We start from the raw sequence: 24,943 nt of genomic DNA on the forward strand, positions 1-24,943 counted from the left end.
GGTAAGAAAATCAGGTCTGCAATCTTCCAGGTCCCCTTAAATACCGGAGAACTCAATGTGGTAGTGGTACTTCCCATGGTATCTTAAGCAACTATTTTATACCAAAGGGAAAATAATTAAAGGCAGGAGGTGGGGAGCCACCATCTAATATTTTTTAAAAAGTTAACTCTAAATTAGTACCTCCCAGAGACCAGTGAATGTACAATAATTTAATTATGGGATATATAGCAGAGCTTTATTTGATGTTAATGAATTCGTTATGATTCTTAATTGTCACTATACCTAAAAAACGGTATACTAACTGAACCATCAAATTAGGACTTTGGCAGAATAAAAATAATTACTCTGATGGTCTGTCCATGAAAGGAAAATGTCTGCAAGCAAATTAAGAACTTTTTAGTAAAGCAAGAGAAGCATTCAATATTTTAAAAATATATGCAGATAAATGATCCTTACATTAAGGTTTTTGAGTGTACATGTATGTATACATAAATCCATACACACACATTATATAGTTTATTTCCTACTAAAAAGATTTAAGGCAGTTATTCTATATATAAAGTTAGCTATAATATCCAAGATAAAACAGTTATTACTCAAGGAATTATGTGAACACGTTAGACAAGTTATAAAGGCCATCTAGATCTAGTATAGTTCCCATTTCCTGGCTGAGGCTACAAACACAGGAATTCCACACCCAGAGATCATTTGTCCCACAATCCCCATACATAAAGCAGTCTGAACAGTCAAAATATCCATGAGAAGCTTGAAAAGGAAGATATGAAAGGAACTCAATAATAATATTCTGCCTGCCTTTAGAGACCACACACTATCGTCATTACTCTTGATAGTGCTAAATGTGACAATCCAATGTGCTCCAAGGTGGAAACAGGGCCAATATTGTAGGAAAAACATGGCCTGCGCTGCCAGAAAAGTTCATAAACCTAAACATAAGTTAAAATAGAACCCGATGACATGCCATTTGCTAGTCACAAAGACATTAAACTAGATAATTTCTCGCATCAAGTGATGGGCCAATTTGAACATCAACCTTCACAAAGAAATTAGGACCCTGGGTATGAATAGCACCATCCTTTTTGGTCTTTTGTAAAAGTCAAAGGAGAGAAACATTCTGATGCACGCTGATAAAACATAACTCGCAATAATCAGAGCAATCAGCAAAACCATTAGGGACATATCTCAAGAGAAGGGGAGCAAGAATAAAAGTTAGCTGATAACTATAAAGGATTTAGCAAAGTAAAAGCTCATGGCAGAATGAAAATGGGCAATAATTTGTTATGTCTAGACATCAATGCCTTAGATCAGAGTAAAATTAAAAAAAAAAAAAAGATAGAGTGTTTCTATGTCCACAGACTACTAAGTTATCAAAGAGATACAGGGCGTGGTGTGGGGGTGGTAATGGAGTGGGGCAAACTGTGAAACTGGAATGTTTGGTTATGAAAGCAACTGCACATGAGACAAGTTTTAAGTAAAGATTGTCTTGTTTACTTTATATCCCACCATCAACCAATGAATGTTCAAAGTAATTAGTTATTTTTTAAAAAGAAGGAATATCCTAAAAGGATATTTGGACAGTTTTTGGAAGAGGTAGAGAAACCAACTGGATATATACTCTTGTTTGAGTTCAACTGGCAAGATATTAGACTGATTGTACAGTATTTCATCTTCAAAGTTTTAGTCTTGATGAAACTGACAATAAAGGTTCAAATCAAGTAAAATTACAATAATATTAACAACAAAAGAGAAAATCTGACAATGTTTAAAAGACCAATGAATCAAGCAAAATTGGATATAGTTTAAGGTTAAAAAAAACAAAAACAAAAAAAACACCCAAACACCCCAGGCATTCACAACTTGCAAATATAAACTTAGAATATAGAATAAGAGTAAGAATACAGAATAAGACTATTTAGCTTTCAAGAAAAACTAGGCAGATTTTCTTCTTGCCAAGTGACAGGTCCCAAGAGAGAAAGTAACTCCCACAAGACTAAGCTAAACACAGCTTGACGATCAGGACCAAATCCTAGTTATCTTTTTATTACTCAATTAGAGGCCCAGTGCACAAAATTTGTGCACGGTTTTGGGGAGTGGTCCCTCAGTCCAGTACTGCACCCTCTCCAATCCAGGACCTCGTAAGGGATGTCTGACTTCCAATTTATGCCCGATCCCACAGATACATCCCTCTCGCAATCTGGAACTGCTGGCTTCTAACCTCACCTGCCTGATCGCCCTCCTAACTGCCTCTGCTTACCAGCCTGATCACCCCCTAACTGCTTCTCCTTGCTGGTCTGTTCACCCTCTAACTGGTCCACTGCTGGCCTGGTTGCTCCCTAACTGCTCCCTTGCTTCGGCCCCCGCTACTGTGGCTTTGTCAGAAAGGACATCTGGAAGGATGACTGAAAGATGTCTGGTCTAATTAGCATATTACCCTTTTATTAGATGCCTATCACAGTGTCTAGGTAAAGAATAGGCATCATTAAATGTTTACTGAATAAATGTATACCATAATGTAAAACTAGCATAATTAGTTCAAACCTAATCAGGAAAGTTCCTTAAAGTGGGATGAGAAAAGAACACAGAATTATTCCAAAATGTGGGCTGATATCCAGTTTTCTCTAATTTTAAACAGCACAAGCTTTTCAAACGATTTTTTAAGCAATTAAACTTTTTAACAAATCTCTCTTGAACTCTAATATAAAATTGAAATGAAACTGCCACTGGTTAGACCAAAATCAGCGGGCATATCACCAGCCCTAAGGTCTCTCTATGGACTCAAATCCACTATGAAAACCACCATTCACTTAAATGTGACAGACAGCATGGTCCTTCAATTCTCACTTTGAGTTGAAGAAATTACTAGCACTGTGAAGTTCTAAATAATGTTGCTAATTTAAAAAAAGACAAAATTCAACAAAGAAGAGATTTCACATGAAGAATGAAAGCTGTCTCTATAAAGGGAGGGAAAAAAGAAAGGGTCCTTGTTAAGAGGCCACTGTAGACAATACAGAATGCAAAAACAGCATCCCATTAAAAAGCAAATACGGGCCGAAACCGGTTTGGCTCAAAGGATAGAGCGTTGGCTTGGGGACTGAAGGGACCCGGGTTCGATTCCAGTCAAGGGCATGTACCTTGGTTGCGGGCATATCCCCAGTGGGGGGTGTGCAAGAGGCAGCTGATCGATGACTCTCTCATCAATGTTTCTAGCTCTCTATCTCTCTCCCTTCCTCTCTGTACAAAAACAATAAAATATATTAAAAAAAAAAAAAAAGCAAATACGGGAAAAAGCTGGGGGTTGGTATTATTACTTGGGCATTGCAGATGCTCTTTGGTTAAAATATTCTAAGAAATTTGAATTGTGAATAGCCCAAGAAACTGCTGTATATTTGGGGGCCACATGAAATATGAAGAAGAAAAGCAGATAAACAAATGCTTTTTGGGTTCAATATCTTGAAGAAAAAAAAAACTTTAGGGAGGTACGGTATTGCTTAAAAACATTTGTACAGCTAATGTACATGGGATAATTTTGCCTTTCTGTTAACTATAGTTGTCCCCCCCTTATCTGCTGATTTGCTTTCTGTAGTTTCAGTTACTCCTGACCAATCATGGTCTGGAAAATCCCAGAAATAAATAATTTATAAGTAAAAAACAAACATGACCAAGACCATTAAATATATTCACAAAAATGTAGTCACCACCATAAAGCCAACTGCTCGACAGATATAACTGCTCAATACAACAGGTGCCTCCTAAGAGCTGAGTCCCAGCTTCTGGTGGCACAGAATTCCATTGCAACTGGAGCTGAGCTCCATATTGGCATGCTGTGATTGGCACTGCTTCACTTAACATATCAATGCAAGAGAGACTGCCAAGACCTTCCACCAGTTTTCAAGTTATTCTCTGTCCCCAGAACTGCTCCCAAGTTTCAACAAACACCTGCAAAGGGCAGAGACTCCCCTGTTATCTCCAGCAGATCTGCAGTGGTAATAAGTGGGACATTTACACAAATCAAAAGATGTCCTGTAGAAGTAGTAATTAGTGAGCAGCAAGAAGTCTGGAAACAAGCAGCCAGACACCACAATGGTGAAAACTTACCCAAGGCTTATTTAAAGAAGGGTTGTTAAATGGTATGACAAATGATGAACTTTAGAGTAAGGGCTTGACGAAGAAAAAATATTACTGAGAATGATACAGTCTATCACAAAATAAGGCCACCTTCAACTATGATAAACTGTAGAACCATTCTGATCCTCAAGTTCGGATCTGCTGTAGAGGTGTTCATATAAAGCATTCATAACTAATGAGTTTCCTCTAAAATGAGCCTTTGCATATCATGCCATTTTCTTTGCCAGTAATGCCCATTTGCTCCTTTCTCACACCAAATGTTGGTGCAAGCAACACTTCCTTAGAGAAGCCTTCCCTCTGTAATACTCTATCACCCTATTTATTTCCTTCACATACAAAAAAACTGATAAAGGGCTATAGTGTTCAACTTTACCCAAAAGCTAAGTAAGTTCCTGGCACATTTAACAGGTGAGGAATAAATATTTGTTGATTAAGTAAAAATTTACTACATGTTTACAAGAATACATGCATGTACACACAAATATTTGAAAATGAGGAATACTTAACAGAAAACAACCAAATGCTGAAAGTACTGAAAATGACACCTGTAGAAACAGGTGACTGTGATTTCAAAAAACAAGTACTTAAGATATTTATCCTAAAAATATAAAAATTTACTAGAAGGGGACTAGGAGTGGTTATTTTTCATTTCTACTGAGATGCAAACAAGTAATGTTTAAACAGCAATAACTTCACATTAGACCTAAGAGTTACTTGCTGCAGAATGAACTACCCACAAAGCTTCTGCTCCTCTTACTGCAGAGCATAAAGTGTGGTCAATTCTAGTAATAAACGTATATTCAGTTTTAGTTAGGAACAGCTCAGACTGTAGGTGATTATAAGCTTAAAAAGTTGCTGAACTGCTTCTTCCCAAATTTTTAAAATTCTACATTAATAATTATGTAAAATAAGTGATTTTATAAATTGAATACAACATATTTTAAAAACAGATGGCCCTTACCTGCTAACCACACCTCAGCATCACTTTTCTAGGTATTCTGCAGGTGCAATTACATTTACAAAAGGTCCATTCATAAAATAATCTGGTAACTAAATCAAGTGAAACTCAAATCAAGGAGCACTAGGTCTGCTGTTGAAACATTTAAAATACCTTTTTTTTTTTTTTAAAAAGTGTTTACATCTATAGATTGGCTTTAAAATAAAAAAGGATAAATGGAATAATTGTAGCATATCTCTGAAAATAATTAAACTGCCACCTATGTATATTTTTATGAGGTGTAAGGATAAATTAATAGACTGCTAGGTCACACAAGTCAAGTATTACCTGTTGAAATGTGTAAGACAAAGCAACTTACTCCATATGCATTCTTACTGTACACCAGAAGCAACTGGTGCTGGCACTATCAGTGCAACCATTACTGGCGATGGATGGCATGCTATTCTGTTTTTGTACCAGAACAAAAGTAGGAATGGAGAAGAGGTTTGAAAAGATTTTCTGCAAGGCTTTGTTATAGAAATTTAGCAGTAAACAAACCAACCAACCAACAAGAACAAATGTTTAAGACCCACTGAACGCATTAAGGTCAAGGATTTCAAAAATTAATCCACTTTTCTTCCCCCAAGAGTTTATTTTTGGTAAAAGGCAGAAAATTAGTTTTTCTATAAGGGAAATCTGCTTCTAAATGATACTTTGAAAATCTTGATATATATTATATATTAAAAAAGACACACAAAAATAACGGAAAGGTGGGAATAACAGATTAGGTACTGTAACTTTATAAAAGCTTGCCTAAATCAAAAAGCAGCACACACATACCTAATTTATGCAAACTAAAAATGTATATAAACAGCACAATATTGTGATACTGGATCATGATACATTACCTGTACACATAACTACTACAGTTATTAATAAGCCTTTGGGACACTCAATTTTATGCCCAACAAGACATCAGTAAGTCTTTAAAATCTTCTCTTCCTTCTTTATGGAAAGGTATTTCTAGACACTAATTTTCCCATCTAATATTCGAATATAGGAAACGGATTCCACAAGGTGCTTTAATTGATGAGACCTCAAGTGCTGTTTTCTTTGTTGAATTTTTGGATACAAACAGTCCATGGGGACCACACACAAATACTATGACAGAAGAGTTGTTACAGTAAGTCTTTTGATGGGACTGGATTGGTGATGGAACTTTATGACATGCTTGAGCAACGCACTGAAGGGGATCCCATCTGAGTTAATACTTTGTCCAACCACTGTAGAGGTCCATTCAGATGAAGTTCAATCCAGCAAGGAGTGCTTGTTACCGTCTGCCTTCTGTTTAAGAGAATACAAGCAAATAATTATGAAGTTAAGAGAACATGACTAGTATGTTTAGTTACATGCAATAAGATTTTAGATAAAGTAAAAAGTGGTATATACTGAAACCTAAATTCTTTTGAATAAATTTGGGTATCTAATTATTTAATCCTCAAAGTCTAACAAAATATTCTCAATGACATTTTTCTTTTAAAATGATTTATAAAAAACATTCTTTTCCCCTTAAATTAAAATTAGTAGGGTGACCTTATTATTTACCATCCAAAATGGGACACCTTTAGGAGGGAATTTAGTCACTATTAATAATCATGCCAGGGCAAGAGACGTAAACCAGGACTGTCCCATGCTAACAGGAATATATAGTTACCCTACTTATTTAACAACTACAGGATAGGAGATATTCAAATACCATATGAAGTCTAAATTGAATAAGGTTAAAGTATACCAAAACATAATTCTGACCCAAGCTCATCATAAAATGTTAAGAGTTATACTAGTTCTACTTTCCTGGACAGAGCAATGCTATCCCTTTTAGCAACATCATGCAGACTCTTAATAAGAAACATCCTTACTACTTCAACAAAAAGAGCTATTGTCTGGGAATCATAAATTGTTCAATAACATCCTGTCATTTCTATGTACTGATTTCAGTTGTTTTATTTAATATGTCAGTAAATCTGCTTGCTTCTTTGTGACAGCCCTACAAACATGAGAAAAGGCTATTATCAACATTTCACCTCCAAGCAACACATGCTCAATATATTAAGACTGTATTTAAAGGGATGTGGTTTTTTGTAGCAGAGGGTCTCAGTGCCCTATTATGCCCTTCAGCATTTTCAGTGTTTTCCAGACTAGCGGGTCGCCATCTTTTGGACCTCACAGACCACTACTGGTCCATGGACCACCGGATGGTGACCACTGCTCTAGACATCTTCCAACTGCAAGTGTCTGCACTTATCTGCCTGAGAACTTCTTGGCTCTGTCCACATGTGCAGCAGACTAGAAGTGCCAGAAAATTAATATTCCCAGGAGCAGCCTTCAAGCAATGACAAAGGAATTGGCATTTAAATGTTGTTTCCTTTCCCTCTGGGTGGGATAATTCTGAATGTTCTTTACCATTTTCCAAAGTTTCCCTCAGGGAATAAACTAGTGACCCACCCGCTATAGTAGATGGGTTAATAATGATACTGGCTGCCTTCCCTCCCCTACCTCACTTCCAACTTCCTCCTTCCTTACCAGTGTTTCCTCCATTTCCTGAACAAACACTTTGCACTTGAATCCTTGTCTCAGTGTCTGAGACAAATACTAAGACATTCCTAAAATATGACACACAAAACACAATATTTCAAATCTGATTTGAATAGACTCATTGCCTTGTTTTTTTAAAAATTATTATTATTTTATAGATTTCAGAGAGGAAGGGAAAGGGAGAGATGATAGGAACATCATTGATCGGTTACCTCATGCATGCCCCCTACTGGGGACCCAACCCTTGACTGAAATGGAACCTGGGACCTTTCAGTCTACAGACTTATGCTCTATCCACTGAGACAAACCCTCATTGCCTTGTTCTGATTTAGATACTATGTCTACTAATATAATATCTATAAAGCTTAAAATTGCACAAGCACACTTTACAAACTGCCATGAGATATAGGCAAGACTGACCCTTTCTCATCTTCCCTTTCATTCTTTTTGTTTTGTTTTTCACACAGTTTCTATTGCCTTTCATCTCTCCATTGGATCATACTTTGGCAGCCATATTGCCAAAATCTTTTAATTTTGATTTTGCTATGTGCTGAAGTTTGGATTTTTGCTGAAGTTTGTTTTTTTCCCAGTTTGTTTTCAATCTGATCATTTCATTACTATATTAGTTTAACCTTTAGAGCAAAAAATCCTTAATCTAGGTCACTTAAGGGTAGAAAAAGTTTAAGAATACTGTCACTATATCTATTTGGGCACAAAATTGCACTTGAGGCATTATTCATCCCTCTATCTGTTTAGTTACTCCAGTACTGGTTCACTTATTTCTCAATAAAATATGAATTCCTTACACATCTATATTTCCGTTTTACTGTATTCCTGACTTTATGCTGGAAATTGAGCTGGCATTAAAGAAATGAAAAAACTGTTTTTAGAAGTCCAACTTAGAAGTACAAACTACCTCCTCAGTTCCAAAGTCATTAAAGATAAGATTCCTGGTAACTACCCACAGTTCACAGATACATAGGTATTTTGATTTATAAATTTTAAGAAAGCTTCTTAATTATCCAAGTATCATAGATGTACCTAACTCTACACCCATAAAGCCATACTGTATATTATTGATTCTCATAATTATAGGTTTTAAATGACCTCTAGGTTATAGAATGGCAGTCCACAGTAAATGAAGGGCAGTATCTCTCCCAATTAAAACTGCTTTTAGTGGGAGACCTATAATCTATTTTTCTAATCTATTCATATTTAATTCAACTGATTTCTACCATGTTCTGCAATATTCTAATCACTTGAAAGGGAAAAAAAGATCTGACCTGAAAACATCATATCAAATAGCACTATTAGAATCTAATTTTAATATCAACTCAGATCAATTCAAGTCCAAAGGAAAAAAAGGAATTCGGCATTTCTTAGATGTATCACATGCCAAAAGGGAAATAGTTAAAGCAGAGAACTACAGCAAAGTCACAAAATGAATTATTCTAATATAACTAGGACAAAATAGTGGGAAGTCTTCATTCTAGGATATAAATATACAGCACAGAATATATTTTTGTGGAAGTATACAACCAACAGACCTCAAATCTAACCACCTCACACAACTTAAGATCAGAAATCAAGTCCAAATAAAATGAAATAAATTCTGAAGAAGGGCCCAAACTGCGGAATTCTATTGCTATACTATATGAACATCTTCTTAAGTAGACATTCAAAGAGTAAGCAAATGATGTGGAGAAAGGTCAAGTATTTTATTTATAATTCCATCCTTTAATATGCTGAGAAAGTTTTCCTTTTCTTTGATGTGGAATCCAATCTATTGTAATCTATCTTACCCCTTGATGACAAATGTGCTTTTGTAAAACTCAATTACGTAACTGGTACCACTATGTTTAAAGAAGTTAAGAGTCAAGGAGAACTTCTGTCAAGTACTGTCTCTACCACTTACAATGTGTCCTTGGGCAAATGATCAAATCTCTTGTAAGCCTATTTCCAAATAAATCTGAACCATTTTTTTATTTACAAAGACTGCAACCTCATAAAGAAAAGATAGTAACAGAAATTCTTAGCAATGTTGAAAGACATGAGAAACTACATTTAAAACAAGCACAGTGCCTGACACCTAATAAGTACCTCCTTCTATTACTGAATCAAGTTCCAACTCTTAACTTTATATTTAAGTGGTCTCAACTTATTTGTCCAGACTTCTTCTTCTGTATTTTCTATACACTCCAGGCAAACTGAACTGCTATTTTATTGCCAGAAGCACCATCTGCCACACCCTCATAGCTATGACTACTAAAATACTGTACATCTCTTAGAATGTACATGATCTCCATCATCTCTACCAAAAACCTTCACTGAACTCCAGTGAAAACACACCTCCTTCTATGAACTGACATCATGTATTATGTTACAGTGAATGTCTATACATGTTTCAATCCTATCTTTTATAATGCCAGCAACAGAAATTCACTATATTTTGAATCTAGAAGGCCTCAACTTTCTTTTATTTCACATAAAGATCTACTGACTCCATAACCTCAATGAAAACAGATACATGTGAACTCCGGACTGTGCAAAGAATGCAGGAAAAAAAAGAAGTATGTGGAAACTTAACAACTGAATATGCATTTCATACCTGTATTCTGCTCCCCACCCTTTCACAAAACTCATTCTTATGGTGCACATTCTAGTTAGCTGATACACGGCTTCAAAACCCTGATTCACAGACTGAGCCAGAAGAGCAGCAAATTCTTGGTTGTTGAAGATCTTCAGATTACAGCCTATGATGGAAAAAAAAAAAGTAAAATAATAATAATAATTGTGTAAAAAGAGTACCATTGTAAGAAAATAGTTTTCAAAGGGCTACACATATTAGAATACAAGCATGCAAATCATCTTCTGATTCCTAAAATTAACAGCAGCCAGAAAAGAAGTTTTATTTACGTTGTTGTATCCATACCTGGTGGAATTTTACACACTGTTGCAGGGTGCCAGCCGTATCTCTGATTACAATTGGGGCTCTGCACAAAGATTGCACTATCACTTAGGCACTCAGCAAAAACTTCCCCACCTATGTAATATAAGCGCACTCCTCTTCCTAAAACAAAATACATATGGGATTAGTTTTATAATATTTACTATTTCAGCATGACTTTGCAAGAGTTTTCTGGAGGAATACTAAAATGATATAAGGTACTTAGATGACATTTTCCATAGTTATGCTTAACATGCTACAGGCGTGGCCGGCAAACTGCGGCTCATGAGCCACATGTGGCTCTTTGGCCCCTTGAGTGTGGCTCTTCCATAAAATACCACGGCCTGGGCGAGTCTATTTTGAAGAAGTGGTATTAGAAGAAGTTTAAGTTTAAAAAATTTGGCTCTCAAAAGAAATTTCAATCGTTATACTGTTGATATTTGGCTCTGTTGACTTAATGAGTTTGCCGACCACTGTGCTACAGTATATTTTCCCAAATATTTCTCAACAATTGCTTTATTGATTTGCAAAAATAATACATGCCTATCAAAACTATTTAAACAATGTAGAAAAGTACAGATAGTAGTATAAAAAATTTATACCAATTATGTATTTTAAAATTAAGTAAAAGAAATTGAGTTAATTTTGAAGGAATGAATTAATGTTTGGAGAAATATACCTTCATTATAATACACAGTATTTCTTTAAAGAGCCCACTAAAGTTAAGGGAAAAAAAGGTAATAAAAATGGTCAAGCCCTGGCTGGTGTGGCTTAGTTGGTGGAGCATTGTCCTGTACACACCAAATCACTGGTTCGGTCCCTTGTCGGGGTGCATACGGGAGGACACCAATCAATGTTTCTCTCTCACCTCAATGTTTCTCTCTTCCTCTCTCTAAAATAAAAAAAATAAAAAAATGAAAAATTATCTACAGTTTTTTGGTGGGCCTGACTTAATCAGGCGATACCCTTAAGAGATTGGGCTGTTCCTGGTGAAAATGATTCAAAGTTTGAGAGACGGTCAACCCAAGGGACTTTCCAGTGGGGACTATGAATGCAGGTCAACTGGCAAGGCAGCCACTAACTGTCAGTCTGCAGGAAATGAGGACATTGGTACTGTAAGTTCAAGGAAGTGAACGCTGCAACAATCATGTGGTTGGACAAGGACCTCAAGCTCTAGACTGGAAGGCAGTTTAGATGACACTTTGATTCCTCTTGTGGACCTTGACTAGACTCCTAAGCCAAACCTGGAGTTCTAACCCATGGAAACTGTGAGATGATAAATTTGTGTTATTTCAGGCTGGTCAGTGTATGGTAGTATGTCATACAATTAAAAAAACACACAAAATTCCCTCACAAAGCTAATAAAAGAACCAACAAACCAGACTTAATATATATATAGGTACAAAATCTGGTGCCATGTTCTCTTATAACTAGAGAATATGTGTTTAAAAATAACAATTTACTTGACCATCAGGAAAACATTAAGTCTAAAAAGTATAAAGATATTTTCAGGCTATATTCTCTGGTCAAAGACACCTAATAAACTAGAAATCTAAAGTTAAAAAAAGAAAATTTTAAAGTAGGGTGGATATGCAGAGGTCTTCCTCATCTATAAGATACCTTGGTATCCTAACAAGATATGCAAAATTTTAAAAATCAAGCAAGATTTGAGGAATTCCACATGAAGCCAAATAAGAGACCTCTTAAATCCCTAATACTCTACAGTATCACACTCACTCTTTAGTGATCAGGATCAGTTATCATATGAGGTAACTGGTCATTAAATGGAAACAGAAGAAAACAATTGTTAACCTGTTAAGCGGGGAGTTCCCTTTTTAATTACACAACGTACAACGGGAGCATACTCTTTCACTAGGACGTGTCAGTACGTCACACTCAGTGGACATAATTTCATATTATTATTTTTTATTTATACTTAATTAAAATAAATGAAATATATATTTTTTCATTTATTAATATATAAAGCACAAAGGAAAATACAAAATTACAAACAAATAGAAAATACCAACAAAAAAATGGAAACATCGAATTAAAAAATTATAAATTTTACAAACAATTATAAAGATTACAAAAAATATATACCATCTCTCTCAGGGCGCAACATATACTTCCAGGATGTATTCATACGTCCTACCCGTTCCCGATATTGTTTACGTTTGACGTATTTATACATCCCGCTCGGTTAACAGGTTTTAAAAGAATTTACTTTAAGGTAATAAGAATTATGGTCAGTTATATCAGTGGTGTTCAAACATTATTTTTACATCAGTAAAAAGGAAATATTGAAGAACCCCAAAGAGTTTTACATCTATTGAAACTTACCATACTAGACATTAAAACTAAGATTTAAAAATGTATTCACTTAAAATAAAAGAACCCTCAACATATTAACATAAATAACATGTTTATTAAAAAAAGTAACCTCCCAAAGTAAAATATACATATATTTTATATATGTTCTCAGAGTAGCAATGTATTTTTGCAAATCTCTTTAATGTCTAATTTAACAGAAGAGCCCTGGATTATCTTTAATGTACATTTAATCTCTTGCAAGCTCATATGCCATCTAGCCTCTGAATACTTCACTGTGTGTGAGATATGGCAGTGGAAAAGGCAAAGAGCATCTTAGTACCATTAAGGAAAATAGTTTTGACCTCACAAACTTGCTAAAAGGTTGTTGGGACTACCACATTTTGAAATACTTTGTGGATTATTTTTGAGCTTCAGAAATAATAGTTGTTATTTTACGTATCTTGTTTCAGATTAAAAGTGAGATTTAACACATGAATTCACTGAAGGGAGAAACTAGGAAATGTAAATGAACTGAAAAAAAAATTCATCATTTGTTAAAAAAATATGAACATGATAATTTTATGATTGGTAGAGACTCAGCAAAGTAAAGTTATTTTAACACTTGTTCACTGAAGGACTTCCCAGTATCAAATATGCCAAATAAAGAGAAGTCAAAGAGTTTGCAGATGGCAGGATCACCAGGATCTATTAAAAGCAGTGAAGCTGTGCACTTAAACTGACAGAGACAAGGCAGGCTTTTTTGCACACAATCGTTTGATGTGGTAAACCACATAATGCTCACATTATGAGTATATGATATTGGTTTTTCACATAGGGGGGGGAAAAACAAAAACATACCTATATGTCTTCGTGTCATTTCAACTGTAGCATTTCGATTGACGTTGGAGAGTAGGCCTAAGCAGAATCTCTCTGAATTTGATGGATCTGTGAAGCCGTCTACAGTGAGTGAGGGCTGTGATGCATGGAAGGTTTCTCCAACCCTCTGGTTTAATTCATAATAGGCTATTGAACACCAAAACGCAGGCTCTGAGTATGTAACTGGCTGCAAGTCTAGGGCGGAGGAAACCAAACCCATAAGAGTAAGAAATGTTGTGTGAACAATTCAAGCCAAGAATATATTGAATATTATCACCTTTACATGCTCTATGCCAGCCTATTCTGGCAACAGCTTAGGAAGTAGACCTAACTTCTACGTCACAAACTCCAGACTCTACAGAACAAACCAGATTTTCAATTTCCCCCATCTCATTAAGTCATCCAATCTTCAAACCTCTTTTTTTAGATACTGAGGCATCATCTGTTCTCCTAGTACAGTGGTCAGCAAACTGCAGCTTGCGAGCCACATGCGGTTCGTGAGCAGCAGTTTGCCGCTCTGTTGACTAATGAGTTTGCCAACCATTGCCTTAGGGAAAAACACTTAAAAAACATTTTAATAATGTACTAATGTCTTTAACCTGAAGTCAAAACTTCTGGGTAAGGGTAATGCCTTATACAGTGGTTGGCAAACTCATTAGTCAACAGAGTGGCAAACCACAGTTTGCTGATCACTGTCCTAGTAGTTTTACATTAGTTCCTGTTCAATATAAAACCATCCTAGATAAATAAATAAAACATTTGCATAATAAAGCCAATTTTTGGTAGAATTAAGTGGAATAAAGCTGGAGCAAGAATGAATAATCTATGGCCACAAGAAGGAAAATGTCAAAATAATACAACACAAAATGACATACTTTTGATATTTTGATACCCTAATTACAATATAAAGCACCCTCCTACACATACAAAAAAAAAAACCAAAAAGTTAATAAATACAAAGAATGTGCTAGTAGAAACAGAACATGGAATCAAAAGAATCTATATATTGCATGGGAAAACTAGGATCACATGAATTTAAGTTCTATAATTTTGATTAAAAACCATCACAAGGAGTATCATTTTAAAAATGACCATTTTTGTAGAATAAATTTCAAATGTATCAAATGAAGAGAAATTGTGAAATAGCAAGATAAAATAAAGTCCAAAAATAAACTACAGAATATTTATATGCACACACGTACACACATGTGCGCGCACACACATATACACATTAGCTCTCACATACACATAGCCCCCAAACCACGTATTTGTTTTATGTGTACATATATTTACCTCTTATATTAATAATTGCTATTACAGTACATATCATAAAATAACATTCCCACAAATATCTAATCATGTCATAAAATTTACTGTGACTAAAAATATTGTTTCCATGAATAAACAGATAATTAATTTCTTACATGTGCGAGTAGAAAAGCGATTTAATAATATTGAGGCACATTACCAGTATCATTTTTAAAAAGCATTAATTTGAATAATTACTCGATTATTTATTGGGTTCCCTTTCTCATATATAAAATAATGACCAGAGAAAACATTTAAGTAAGTGATGCAGTATAAAATAGTGGAAGGAAAACATTTTCAACTTACCCAAACTATGATTAACAGGGGAAAGAGTAGTAGGAGATAGTTCTGCTGGGGATCCTGAAATAAAAGAAATTAATTTAAAAACAGATATGAAAGTATTTCCAGAACTTCTGACCAAGTAATAATACAGGTTATAATTAAGCGTCACAAATAATACATAATTTACATCGCAAGCATTATAAATATACAGCCACTTGGTCCTAGTCAGGTAGCTAGGCTGGTTAAAAGTATTGTCCTGATAGGCTAAGCTTATTGGTTTGATCTCTGGTCAGGATACATACAGGAATCAACCTATGAATTCATAAATAAGTGGAACAACAAATCAATGTTTCTTTCTCTGAAAATCAATAAATATAAATTTAAAAAGTATACAGCTGCTTTATATGAGTGTAATTTTGGAGGCTTCAATATATAAAAGGTAAAAAAGGTGTAAAACAGTCCTGGCTTTTAGTCACAGAGTTTCCCTTCCCAAAGGCATCCAGTGTATTTTCCCAGAAATAATCAAATGAACCAAATAAGCAAATATATTGTTCTGTGCTCCCTGTTTTTTATATACAAACTAGATCTGGTGCATGAAATTCATGCACAGGTGGGTCCATCAGCCTGGCCTGCACCCTCTCCAATCCGGGATCCCTCTTGCAATCAGGAACCACTGGCTAACCACTCACCTGTCAGCCTGATGGCCCTAACTGCCTAACCGCTTTCCCCTCCTGGCCTGATCCCCCTAACTGCCTATCTGCTCTCTCCCTTCTTCACCATGCCCTTCGGACCTGTGGCGCAGGAAGGCTGAGAGCTCTCCACCATGGCCCCGCCCCTATCCTGATTGGCCATTACATGATGACATCCCAGACAATTTGCATATATGTATCTCCATTATTAGTATAGATTTCCTTTCTGTGAATGGTCTGTTCTTTTCCTTTGTTCTTTTCTCTATTATGGTTCTAATCACTTTTCTTATAGATCTATAAATGGCTCTTTATGTATTAGGCATCTTAGCCCTATGAGTTACAAATATTTGTTTTATGACTCTTCATCCTAATTCTGATTAAGCAGTACTTAAAAAAAACTTTTACATGATATAATTTATCAGGCACTTTGAGATGTATCACACTTCGGTAAAATAGTGGTGACAATGGATATTCTTGTTTTACTCTTAACTTTAAGAGAATACTTCTAGTATTTTTCCCATTAAGCATAATGCTGGCTTTGATGATGAGAGATAACAATGCATATTTAGGATTTTTGCATAAATACTCCCAAGCAATACTGGTCTGCAGATTTATACTGTGAGTACAATGTTATGCTACTTCATAATTATAATCTAGAAGCTGTATGCCTTTCTTATGCTCTGAACAGTTTAAAGAACATTTTAATAACATTCCTTAATAGTTTCATAGAGATCCACTGTCAAATTGTTTGCAGTTAAACATTATCTAGGGTTTATTCTAAGACATTTCTCTATTTCTTCTATGACGGTTGATAGCTCTATTTTTTGGAGTAAGTTTGGTATTATATTTTCTTAGAAAATTACTCATGTCTTCCAGTTTTAGGTAAGCAAGCTAACTCTAATCAAGCACATATGGGGAGAGGGCACAGATTACAAAATAAAAAAAAGAAGGTAGAACTATAGACACAGAAGAAAAAAAGCAAAATAACAAAACAAAACAAAAAACAAGACCACTCAATACCATGCAACTAATTTAAATAACACTTGTTAAATAGTTACAATAATTATAAATTTTGTCTTTTGATCATTCTTTTCTATATCTTTTGGGAAAGTTGTATTAAAAAAACATGACCTACAGCTCCCAAGCTTCACATATATAGCAATGGCATCTATGTATATAACATAAGACAGGTCAGACCTCCTTGTGTACCTCCCCTCCCCACACTATTATAACCATAACACAAAATTCCAGGCACCACAAGAGAAAGGATAACCCCAATAAAACAGATGAATAAAAAGTAGAGAACAGATGATAATTAATTTTTAGAAGCAAACAGTCTTCCATAACAAAATTAAGTTCTTAGGTTCTTTTTTTGTTCCTCATTTTGAAAAATCTGTTGGCATGTACCAACAGGTACAACTAAGAAAGGTCAAAATATATTTAGAACAATAAAGTAAAACTCACTGCTGTTTCCTGAAGCTGTTATAAAATAAACAAAGCCACTATCAGACATGGAGGAAACTGCCCAATTTTTAACTTTTTAAATACTTATCAGAAATGACCAGTAGTTAGTTTACAGTTCATTAATTTAAACTAATAGTTCAGTCAGATGTGATAAAAGAATTTAGGAATTACAAAAATAAAGGTTCATTATAATCATACACACACACACACACACACACACACACACACACACACACACACACATAAAGCTTTTAAAAGTTAAATTAAAGTAACAATTTATTAGCTAACAAGTTTTTTTAAACATTTTTACAAACACAGGTTAATTAACAATTAACCTACTAGTTATTCATATATACACATTGTTACTAAGGTCTGGAACTTCCTATTATGAGAAATAAAAAATATCCAATTTCACTGGTTTGCATCACCGGACTCTGTTACTTTTATTTTATTTTTTATTTTTTGGAATCCTTTGTTGAGTTATAGTTGATTAACTTGTTAAAGTTTCAGGGGGAGAGGCTAATGGAATCTCTCATGCCGCCATTCCTCTGATGTCACTTATAATAGGTTCTGTTACTTTTAGCTAAAACGTCTACAGAAATGCTTGTGCATGTATCATTGCATGCCAGTTCTATGTTACTCTCTAGTATTACCTTATTCACAATACCCACCATCCAATCAAAAACAACAACATAATAATGCAAAGTAGAAAAAAACTGATCCAGAAGCAGACCTACATATAAACCAGATAATGAAACTATCCGATTAAGAGTTTAAATGAATCCCTCACCAGTGTGGCTTATTGGATAGATCACTGACCTGCACACTGAAGGGTTGAGGGCTCCATCCTGACCCTGGCTGGAGCTTGTGTGGGAGGCAACCAATCAATATTTCTCTCTGTCTCCCCCCCTCCCTTCCACTTTCTAAAAATCAATGGAGTAAATATTCTCAGGTGAAGATTAACAAAAATAAAAGTTTAAATGAAAATTGTAAAACTGGAAAATAAGATGATTGAAAATGAATTCACTATCTTGATTTAACAGCAGACCATAAGTTAGACCCACATATATATTATCACTTGATTTTCACTCAAGAACCCAAGGTAAATCAACAGGAAAAGAATCTCCAATGAATGGTACCAACACAACTAGACAAATGTCTATGCAAAGGAATGAAGAGTAGAAATGCGTGCAGTACATTAAGTTTTAGGCAACCCTGCTAGTGGTTTTCTGATGGTTTTAGGCAACCCACAGGTTGAGAACTGCAATTATAGAGCCTAAGACCATCGGAAAACATAGATACTATTTACATTAGGATTCATTAAAAATTAGTTATGAAGTAGCAACAAAAATAATTTTATGTTTGGGGGGTGACCACAACATGAGGAACTGTATTAAAGTGTTACGGCATTAGGAAGGTTGAGAACCACTGCTATATAATAAAAGGGTAATATGCAAATCGACTGAATGGCGGAATCAAAGATTACTATGACATGCACCACTGACCACCAGGGGGCAGATGATCATTGAAGAAGCTGCCCTCTGGTGGTTAGTGCACTCCCACAGGGGGAGCACCGCTCAGCCAGAAGCCAGGCTCAGCTCAGTGCTCAGAAGCAGTGGCAGTGGCCACAACCGCAGCAGTGCTAAAGATGTTATGGAGCGGGCCTAAGCCAGCAGTCAGACATCCCGAGGGCTTCTGGTCTGCAAGAGGGTGTGGGCCAGGTTGAGGAACCGATTTTTGTGCACTGGGCCGCAAGTATTATATATAGAGCTCTATATCATCCACTATTTCAGGCATGCATTGGGGGTCTTGCAACATATTCCTTGCAGATTTGGAATGACTAGTGTATATTCATCTTATTTTTCATGTAACATTTCTTCTATATTATAAAATACGCATTTCTTACTCCCGTTGGAATCCTTGTGACCTTTTGTGTCTGGCTTCTTTCAATTAATGCTTTCAAGATTCATCCATGTTGTACCATGGATCAGTACTTCATTCCTTTATATGGTTGACCAATATTCCAATGTATGGATTTAATTTATCCATTCATTATTTGATGGATAATTGGGTTGCTTCCACTTTTACATGAATACTTGGTTACAAGTATACCATGGATGTGCACAAAATTATTTTTTAATTTTCTTGGGTATATATCTAGGAGCTTGCTGGTTATATTGTCCTATCTAATAAAAGAGTAATATGCAAATTGACCATCACCCCAACATACAAGATGGCTGCCCCTATATGGTCCAAGGCAAATGCCCTCATGTGGACACAAGATGGCCACCACAAGATGGCTGGCAGGAAAGGGTAGTGGTGGGTGATCAAGCTAGCAGGGAAGGGCAGTTGGGAGGGACTAGGCCTGCAAGGGAGGATATTTGGGGGGGACCAGGCCTGAAGAGAAGGGAAGTTGGGGAGGGACCAACCCAGCAGGGAAGGGAAGTTGGGGGGAACCAGGCCAGCAGGAACGGGCAGTTAGGGGCAACCAGGCCTGCAGGGGAGGGAAGTTGGGGAGAACCAGGCTACAGGGGAGGGCAGTTGGGGGGAACCAGGTCAGCAGGAGCGGGCAGTTAGGGGCAACCAGGCCTGCAGGGGAGGCCAGTTGGGGGCAACCAGACCAGCAGGGGAAGGCAGTTAGGGGCGACCAGGCTGGCAAGAGAGGGCAGTTAGGGGTTACCAGAACAGCAGGGGAGGAGAGTTAGGGACAACCAGGCTTGTAGGCAAGGACAGTTAGGGATGACCAGGCTGGCAGGGGAGCAGTTAGGTGTTGATCAGGCTGGCAGAAGAGTAGTTAGGGGGTGATCAGGTTGGCAGGCAGAAGTGATTAGAGGCAATCAGGCAGTTAGATAGGCGAGTGGATGGGAGCCAGCAGTCCTGGATACTGAGAGGGATGTCTGACTGCCTGTTTAGGCCTGATCGAATAGGGCCTAAACAGGCAGTTAGACATCTCTCAAGGGGTCCCAGATTGGAGAGGGTGCAGGCTGGGCTGAGCGATACACAACCCCATACATGAATTTCATGCACTGGGCCTCTAGTTATTCTATAATTTATTTTTTGAGGAAGAGCGAATTTTTCCAAAGCAACTGAACCATTTTATATTTCCACCAGAACCATATGAAGACTCCAACTTCTTCATATCCCCATCAACACTTGTTGTTATCCTTCTCTTTTTATTATGACCACTAGAGGCCCAGTGCACAGATTCGTGCATAGGTGGGATCCCTCAGCCTGGCCTGCAGGTATTGGGCCAAAAACAGCTCTCCAACATCCCCTGAGTGGTCCTGGATTGCGACAGGGTGGCATACCCCGGAATTGGGCTCTCTCCTCTCTGGTTCCAGATGCATCACCCAAGAACCACAGCTGCCAAGTCACCATAGCTCATAGCTACCGGCCAGTTGGCAGGTTGCTTAGCCTTTGAAGTGGTATGACACTGGATTTGATTTGCATTTCCCTGCTGGCTATCATGGCATTCACTTTTAAATGTAGAGCAGCAGTTGACCATCATGGGGCACAAATAGGAACAAGGTTGATTCAGGAACACAATTTTTCGATATATAGGTGTGTTAGAAAGATACATTTGGAAAGCCAAATATCATTTCCAGAAAGACATTTACATTAAAATATATAACGTTATTTCCAATAATCATTAGATTATCTATCTTTCTTGGCTATCTACTACTATGAACACCTGTAAGTATGATTAACTATAGTAGAAGCTTTCTTACATGAAAGTCTAAATAATGGAAGGATTTAAACAACAGAATTATTGTAAAAGCCTGCCCACCCCAACTTCCCCCCACTGCCAATGTTAATTCATTTAAAAACAACTTAGATTATCATAACTGCATAATGCTTTACTATAAACTGTAGAAATTTGTCAGGTGGTAATTTTAATGTGTCCAATCCTTAAGATACTGACAAGTTGAAATGGATAAAAATGGACAATTACAATGACATCTATTTCACTGGCAACCTATTAGTTCTGGTGGATTATACATTATTACATAACTGTTTTAAAGCTTTGAGGTATGTAATATTTATTACATATTGAAACTTTTTCTCCATTGTGTTTGGAGTTGATAGCTAAGTTAATTAGAAAGTAATTTCATTAAGTGAGGTACAAGAAACTTTTTGTATCTTGTAACAAAAACAGTCTACTATAATTGAGAACTCACTCTTATGTTAAAAGAGCACTGAAAAGAGGAGTCCCATCCCTTCAAATTCTTCTGAAAATCTGTAATTGGGCTAATTATGAGCTTTCATCACAAAGACATATAATCACAGGGTAACTAAAACTTTCAACAGAAACACAGAATATTTACAAAGAGAAATAAATGACTGTTCTCAAATTCTTATTTACTCTAACAAGAAAAAAATTTACCAATTTTTCTGCTGAGCAGCATATGTTAATTTTTCATGGACAACAGGACCCTGTGATAGCTCAAATATAATTAAATCAAGATAAACGTTTTTTTGTTTTGTTCTGTTTTGTTTTTTGTGTCCCAACTTCTCTAACTTTAAGAGTTATGAAAAACTCATGTGAGTTTCAAATGAGGCAAAAATGGTTATCTAACTGCTAAAGAATTTTGAAAGATAAATGTATTTTTTTACCTGTATCCATACTTTGGTTCAACTGTTGATCACTTGTTTCTCCATCTTCACTGATATATCCAGGAGGTGGTGTTTCTACAGAAATTTAGAACAAATCAAGTAGAGTTACAATTTAATCTCACCTTTTTTCCTAGCTACCAAAGATAACCCAACAAATTGCTCTGATTAACAAACATAAATGTTATATAACATCATTATAAAAAGCAATATTGGATACTAAGAGCTTAGGATTCAGGCTCTGGTCCAAACCTTGTAGGCAAACCTTTAAAGCCTACTTGAAATACAATCGAGCTGCTTGGGCATATTTTCTTAACTATTATTTACATATCTGGCTCATTCTCCTATGTATATTTTCTGGGGCAAGAGCCAAAAATATAACTTCAAAGATACCTCAGTTCTGGATCAGTATACTTCAAAGATATTAGTACCTACAATGTGTTTTGCTTTTTTTTTTTTTTTTTAACTAATCGCCACCATGGATGAGTATCTAAATGATTAAAGGAACTCTCCCACCCCCCGCTTCCCTCTTGGCCTCACCACACACACACACACACACACACACACACACACACACACACAATTTAAAATTACAGAGTAATACAGAGTTACATCTTCCACTAAGTTTTATAGGGCAAAATATGGTAATATACTTCAGGACTGGACTAGCTTGAATTCTACCAAAAAGTGTATTTCTCCAAAGATTTCTAAGCAGTAATTCCTAAATATTAAAGCAGAAAATTAAATTCAAATACAGATTACTGCACAAAATGGAGGCAAAATTCCCCCTGAAAATAAGATTCCAGTGTGCTGTTTCCAATATGTTTACTCAGGAGGCGTATGAATACCTGAATGGGCTTCATGTAAAATAAAAACATTTATACCATTTTACCAATTATAATTTCGAATGAAAAGTTTAAATGATTATCAATGGTTTAATATATACATTGCTAGAAATTTTAAGCAATTCAAATAATGCAGATACATACTCAAAAAGAATTCTGTAATTACACAAGGAAGAGAAAGAGGGCTAATGGTTTTCTTCATTAATTTTTTTAAAAATATATATTTGTATTATTTCAGAGAGGGAGAGGGAGAGATAGAATCATCAATGATGAGAGAGAATCATTGATTGGCTGCCTCCTGCACACCCCCTACTGGGGATGTGCCCGCAACCAAGGTATATGCCCTTGAATGGAATCGAACCTGGGACCCTTCAGTTCACAGGCTGACTCTCTATCCACTGAGCCAAACCGGCTAGGGCTCTTCATTAACCTTTTCAATCTCCCTTCAATAAGCTAACTATAAATTTTAACTTCTTAATATCAAACTCTTAAGTTTGATACCCCAAAATATTTAATACTGAAATTCTAAGAATAAAATACCTTCATATGTTCAAACAACAAAGAACATGAGAGAGTAATACATAACCACTAGAGGCCTGGTGTAAGAAATTTGTGCACGGGGTGGGGTGGGGGTGACCCTTAGCCCAGCCTGCACCCTCTCCAATCTGGAACCCCTAGAGCACATGTGTCAAACACAAGGCCCGCGGGCCAAATCCGTCCCGCCAGGCCTTGCAATGTGGCCCGCACCGCGCTGTCATCACTGCACTCCGCTGCGTTTCCATCACAATGACAGTTTATGACTGTTCAGTAAACCATTCGGCCCGCGATTTAGGCTGGATTTTAGATTTTGGCCCCTTCTCTGATTGAGTTCGACACCCCTACCCTAGAGAGATGTTAAACTGCCTAGTTAGGTTTAAATGGGCAGTCGGACATCTCTCTCACAATCCAGGACTGCTAGCTCCCAACTGCTCGCCTGCCTGCCTTCCAGCCTGATCACCCTCTCACTACAACCATGCCAGCCTGACTGATGTCTAACTGCTCCCCTGCCAGCCCATTTGCCCCCAACTTACCTCCTCTGCTGGCCTGGCCACTCCTGAGTGCCCTCCCCTACAGGGTTGATCGCCTTCAACTGCCTTCTCTTGCAGGCTTGGTGCCAAACAACTGCCCTCCCCTGCTGGCCATCCTGTGTCCACATGGAGGCAGGGTCTTTGACCATATGGGAGCAACCATCTTGTGTGTTGGAGTGATGGCCAATCTGCATATTACTCTTTTACTAGATAGGATAGAGGCCTGGTGCACAGGTGGGGGCCAATTGGTTTGCCCTGAAGGGTGACCTGGATCAGGGTGGGGGCTCCCTTGGGCTGTGGGGTGGCCTGGGCAAGGAGCCTGTGGTGATTTGCAGGCTGGCCACGGCCCCTGGCAACCCAAGCAGAGGCCCTGGTATCTGGAATTTATTTACCTTCTACAATTGAAACTTTGCAGCCTGGAGTAGAGCCAAGCCCCCTGCTCACTCACACCATTTGTTTGGTTTTATGTATCTTGTATAAATGAAACTTTGTAGCCTTGAGTGGAGTCCTAGGCCAGCCAGGGCAGGTGGAAAGCTTTGCTTCCTCAGTTGCTGGGAGAAACCCTATCCTGCTCTCTCCAGCTCCATGGCTGTTGCCATTTTTCTTGGGATTTATCTTCTATAATTGAAATTTTATATCCTTGAGTGGGAGGCCTAGACCCGCCAGGGTGTGTGGAAAGCTTGGCTTCCTCTATTGAAACTCAAGCCTCTCAACTGCCCTCTGTGGCTGCAGCCATCTTGGTTGGGGTTAATATGCATACTCGCTCTGATTGGTTGGTGGGTGTGGCTTGAGCAGAGGGATGGTTAATTTGCATATTACTCTTTTATAAGGTAGGATTATGCACGATTTCAAAGATTAAAAGTGAC

At 36.9% G+C, this 24,943-nt stretch overlaps 1 protein-coding gene across 7 annotated transcripts in view; it reads right to left on the reverse strand.

Annotated features, from left to right (window-relative positions):
- Nucleotides 1-5,694: 5,694 nt before the first annotated feature.
- The window catches only part of SMAD2 (SMAD family member 2), a 57,903-nt gene continuing 38,654 nt past the window's right edge, over nucleotides 5,695-24,943 (reverse strand). For 5 of the 7 annotated variants that reach the window (XM_036417631.2, XM_036417632.2, XM_036417629.2 and 2 more), the window contains 6 exons: nucleotides 22,169-22,243; nucleotides 15,426-15,479; nucleotides 13,794-14,006; nucleotides 10,608-10,745; nucleotides 10,284-10,428; nucleotides 5,695-6,424 (listed from right to left, as the gene is read on the reverse strand). In XM_036417631.2, coding sequence (XP_036273524.1) covers nucleotides 6,301-6,424; nucleotides 10,284-10,428; nucleotides 10,608-10,745; nucleotides 13,794-14,006; nucleotides 15,426-15,479; nucleotides 22,169-22,243 — 749 coding nt within the window. In that variant the 3' untranslated portion in view covers nucleotides 5,695-6,300. The remainder of the gene's footprint in view (nucleotides 6,425-10,283; nucleotides 10,429-10,607; nucleotides 10,746-13,793; nucleotides 14,007-15,425; nucleotides 15,480-22,168; nucleotides 22,244-24,943) is intronic. The other 2 variants (XM_036417634.2, XM_036417633.2) reach the window with 2 other exon arrangements.

This window comes from Pipistrellus kuhlii, unplaced genomic scaffold, assembly GCF_014108245.1.
Source record: "Pipistrellus kuhlii isolate mPipKuh1 unplaced genomic scaffold, mPipKuh1.p scaffold_m20_p_6, whole genome shotgun sequence".
NCBI classification, from domain to species: domain Eukaryota; kingdom Metazoa; phylum Chordata; class Mammalia; order Chiroptera; family Vespertilionidae; genus Pipistrellus; species Pipistrellus kuhlii.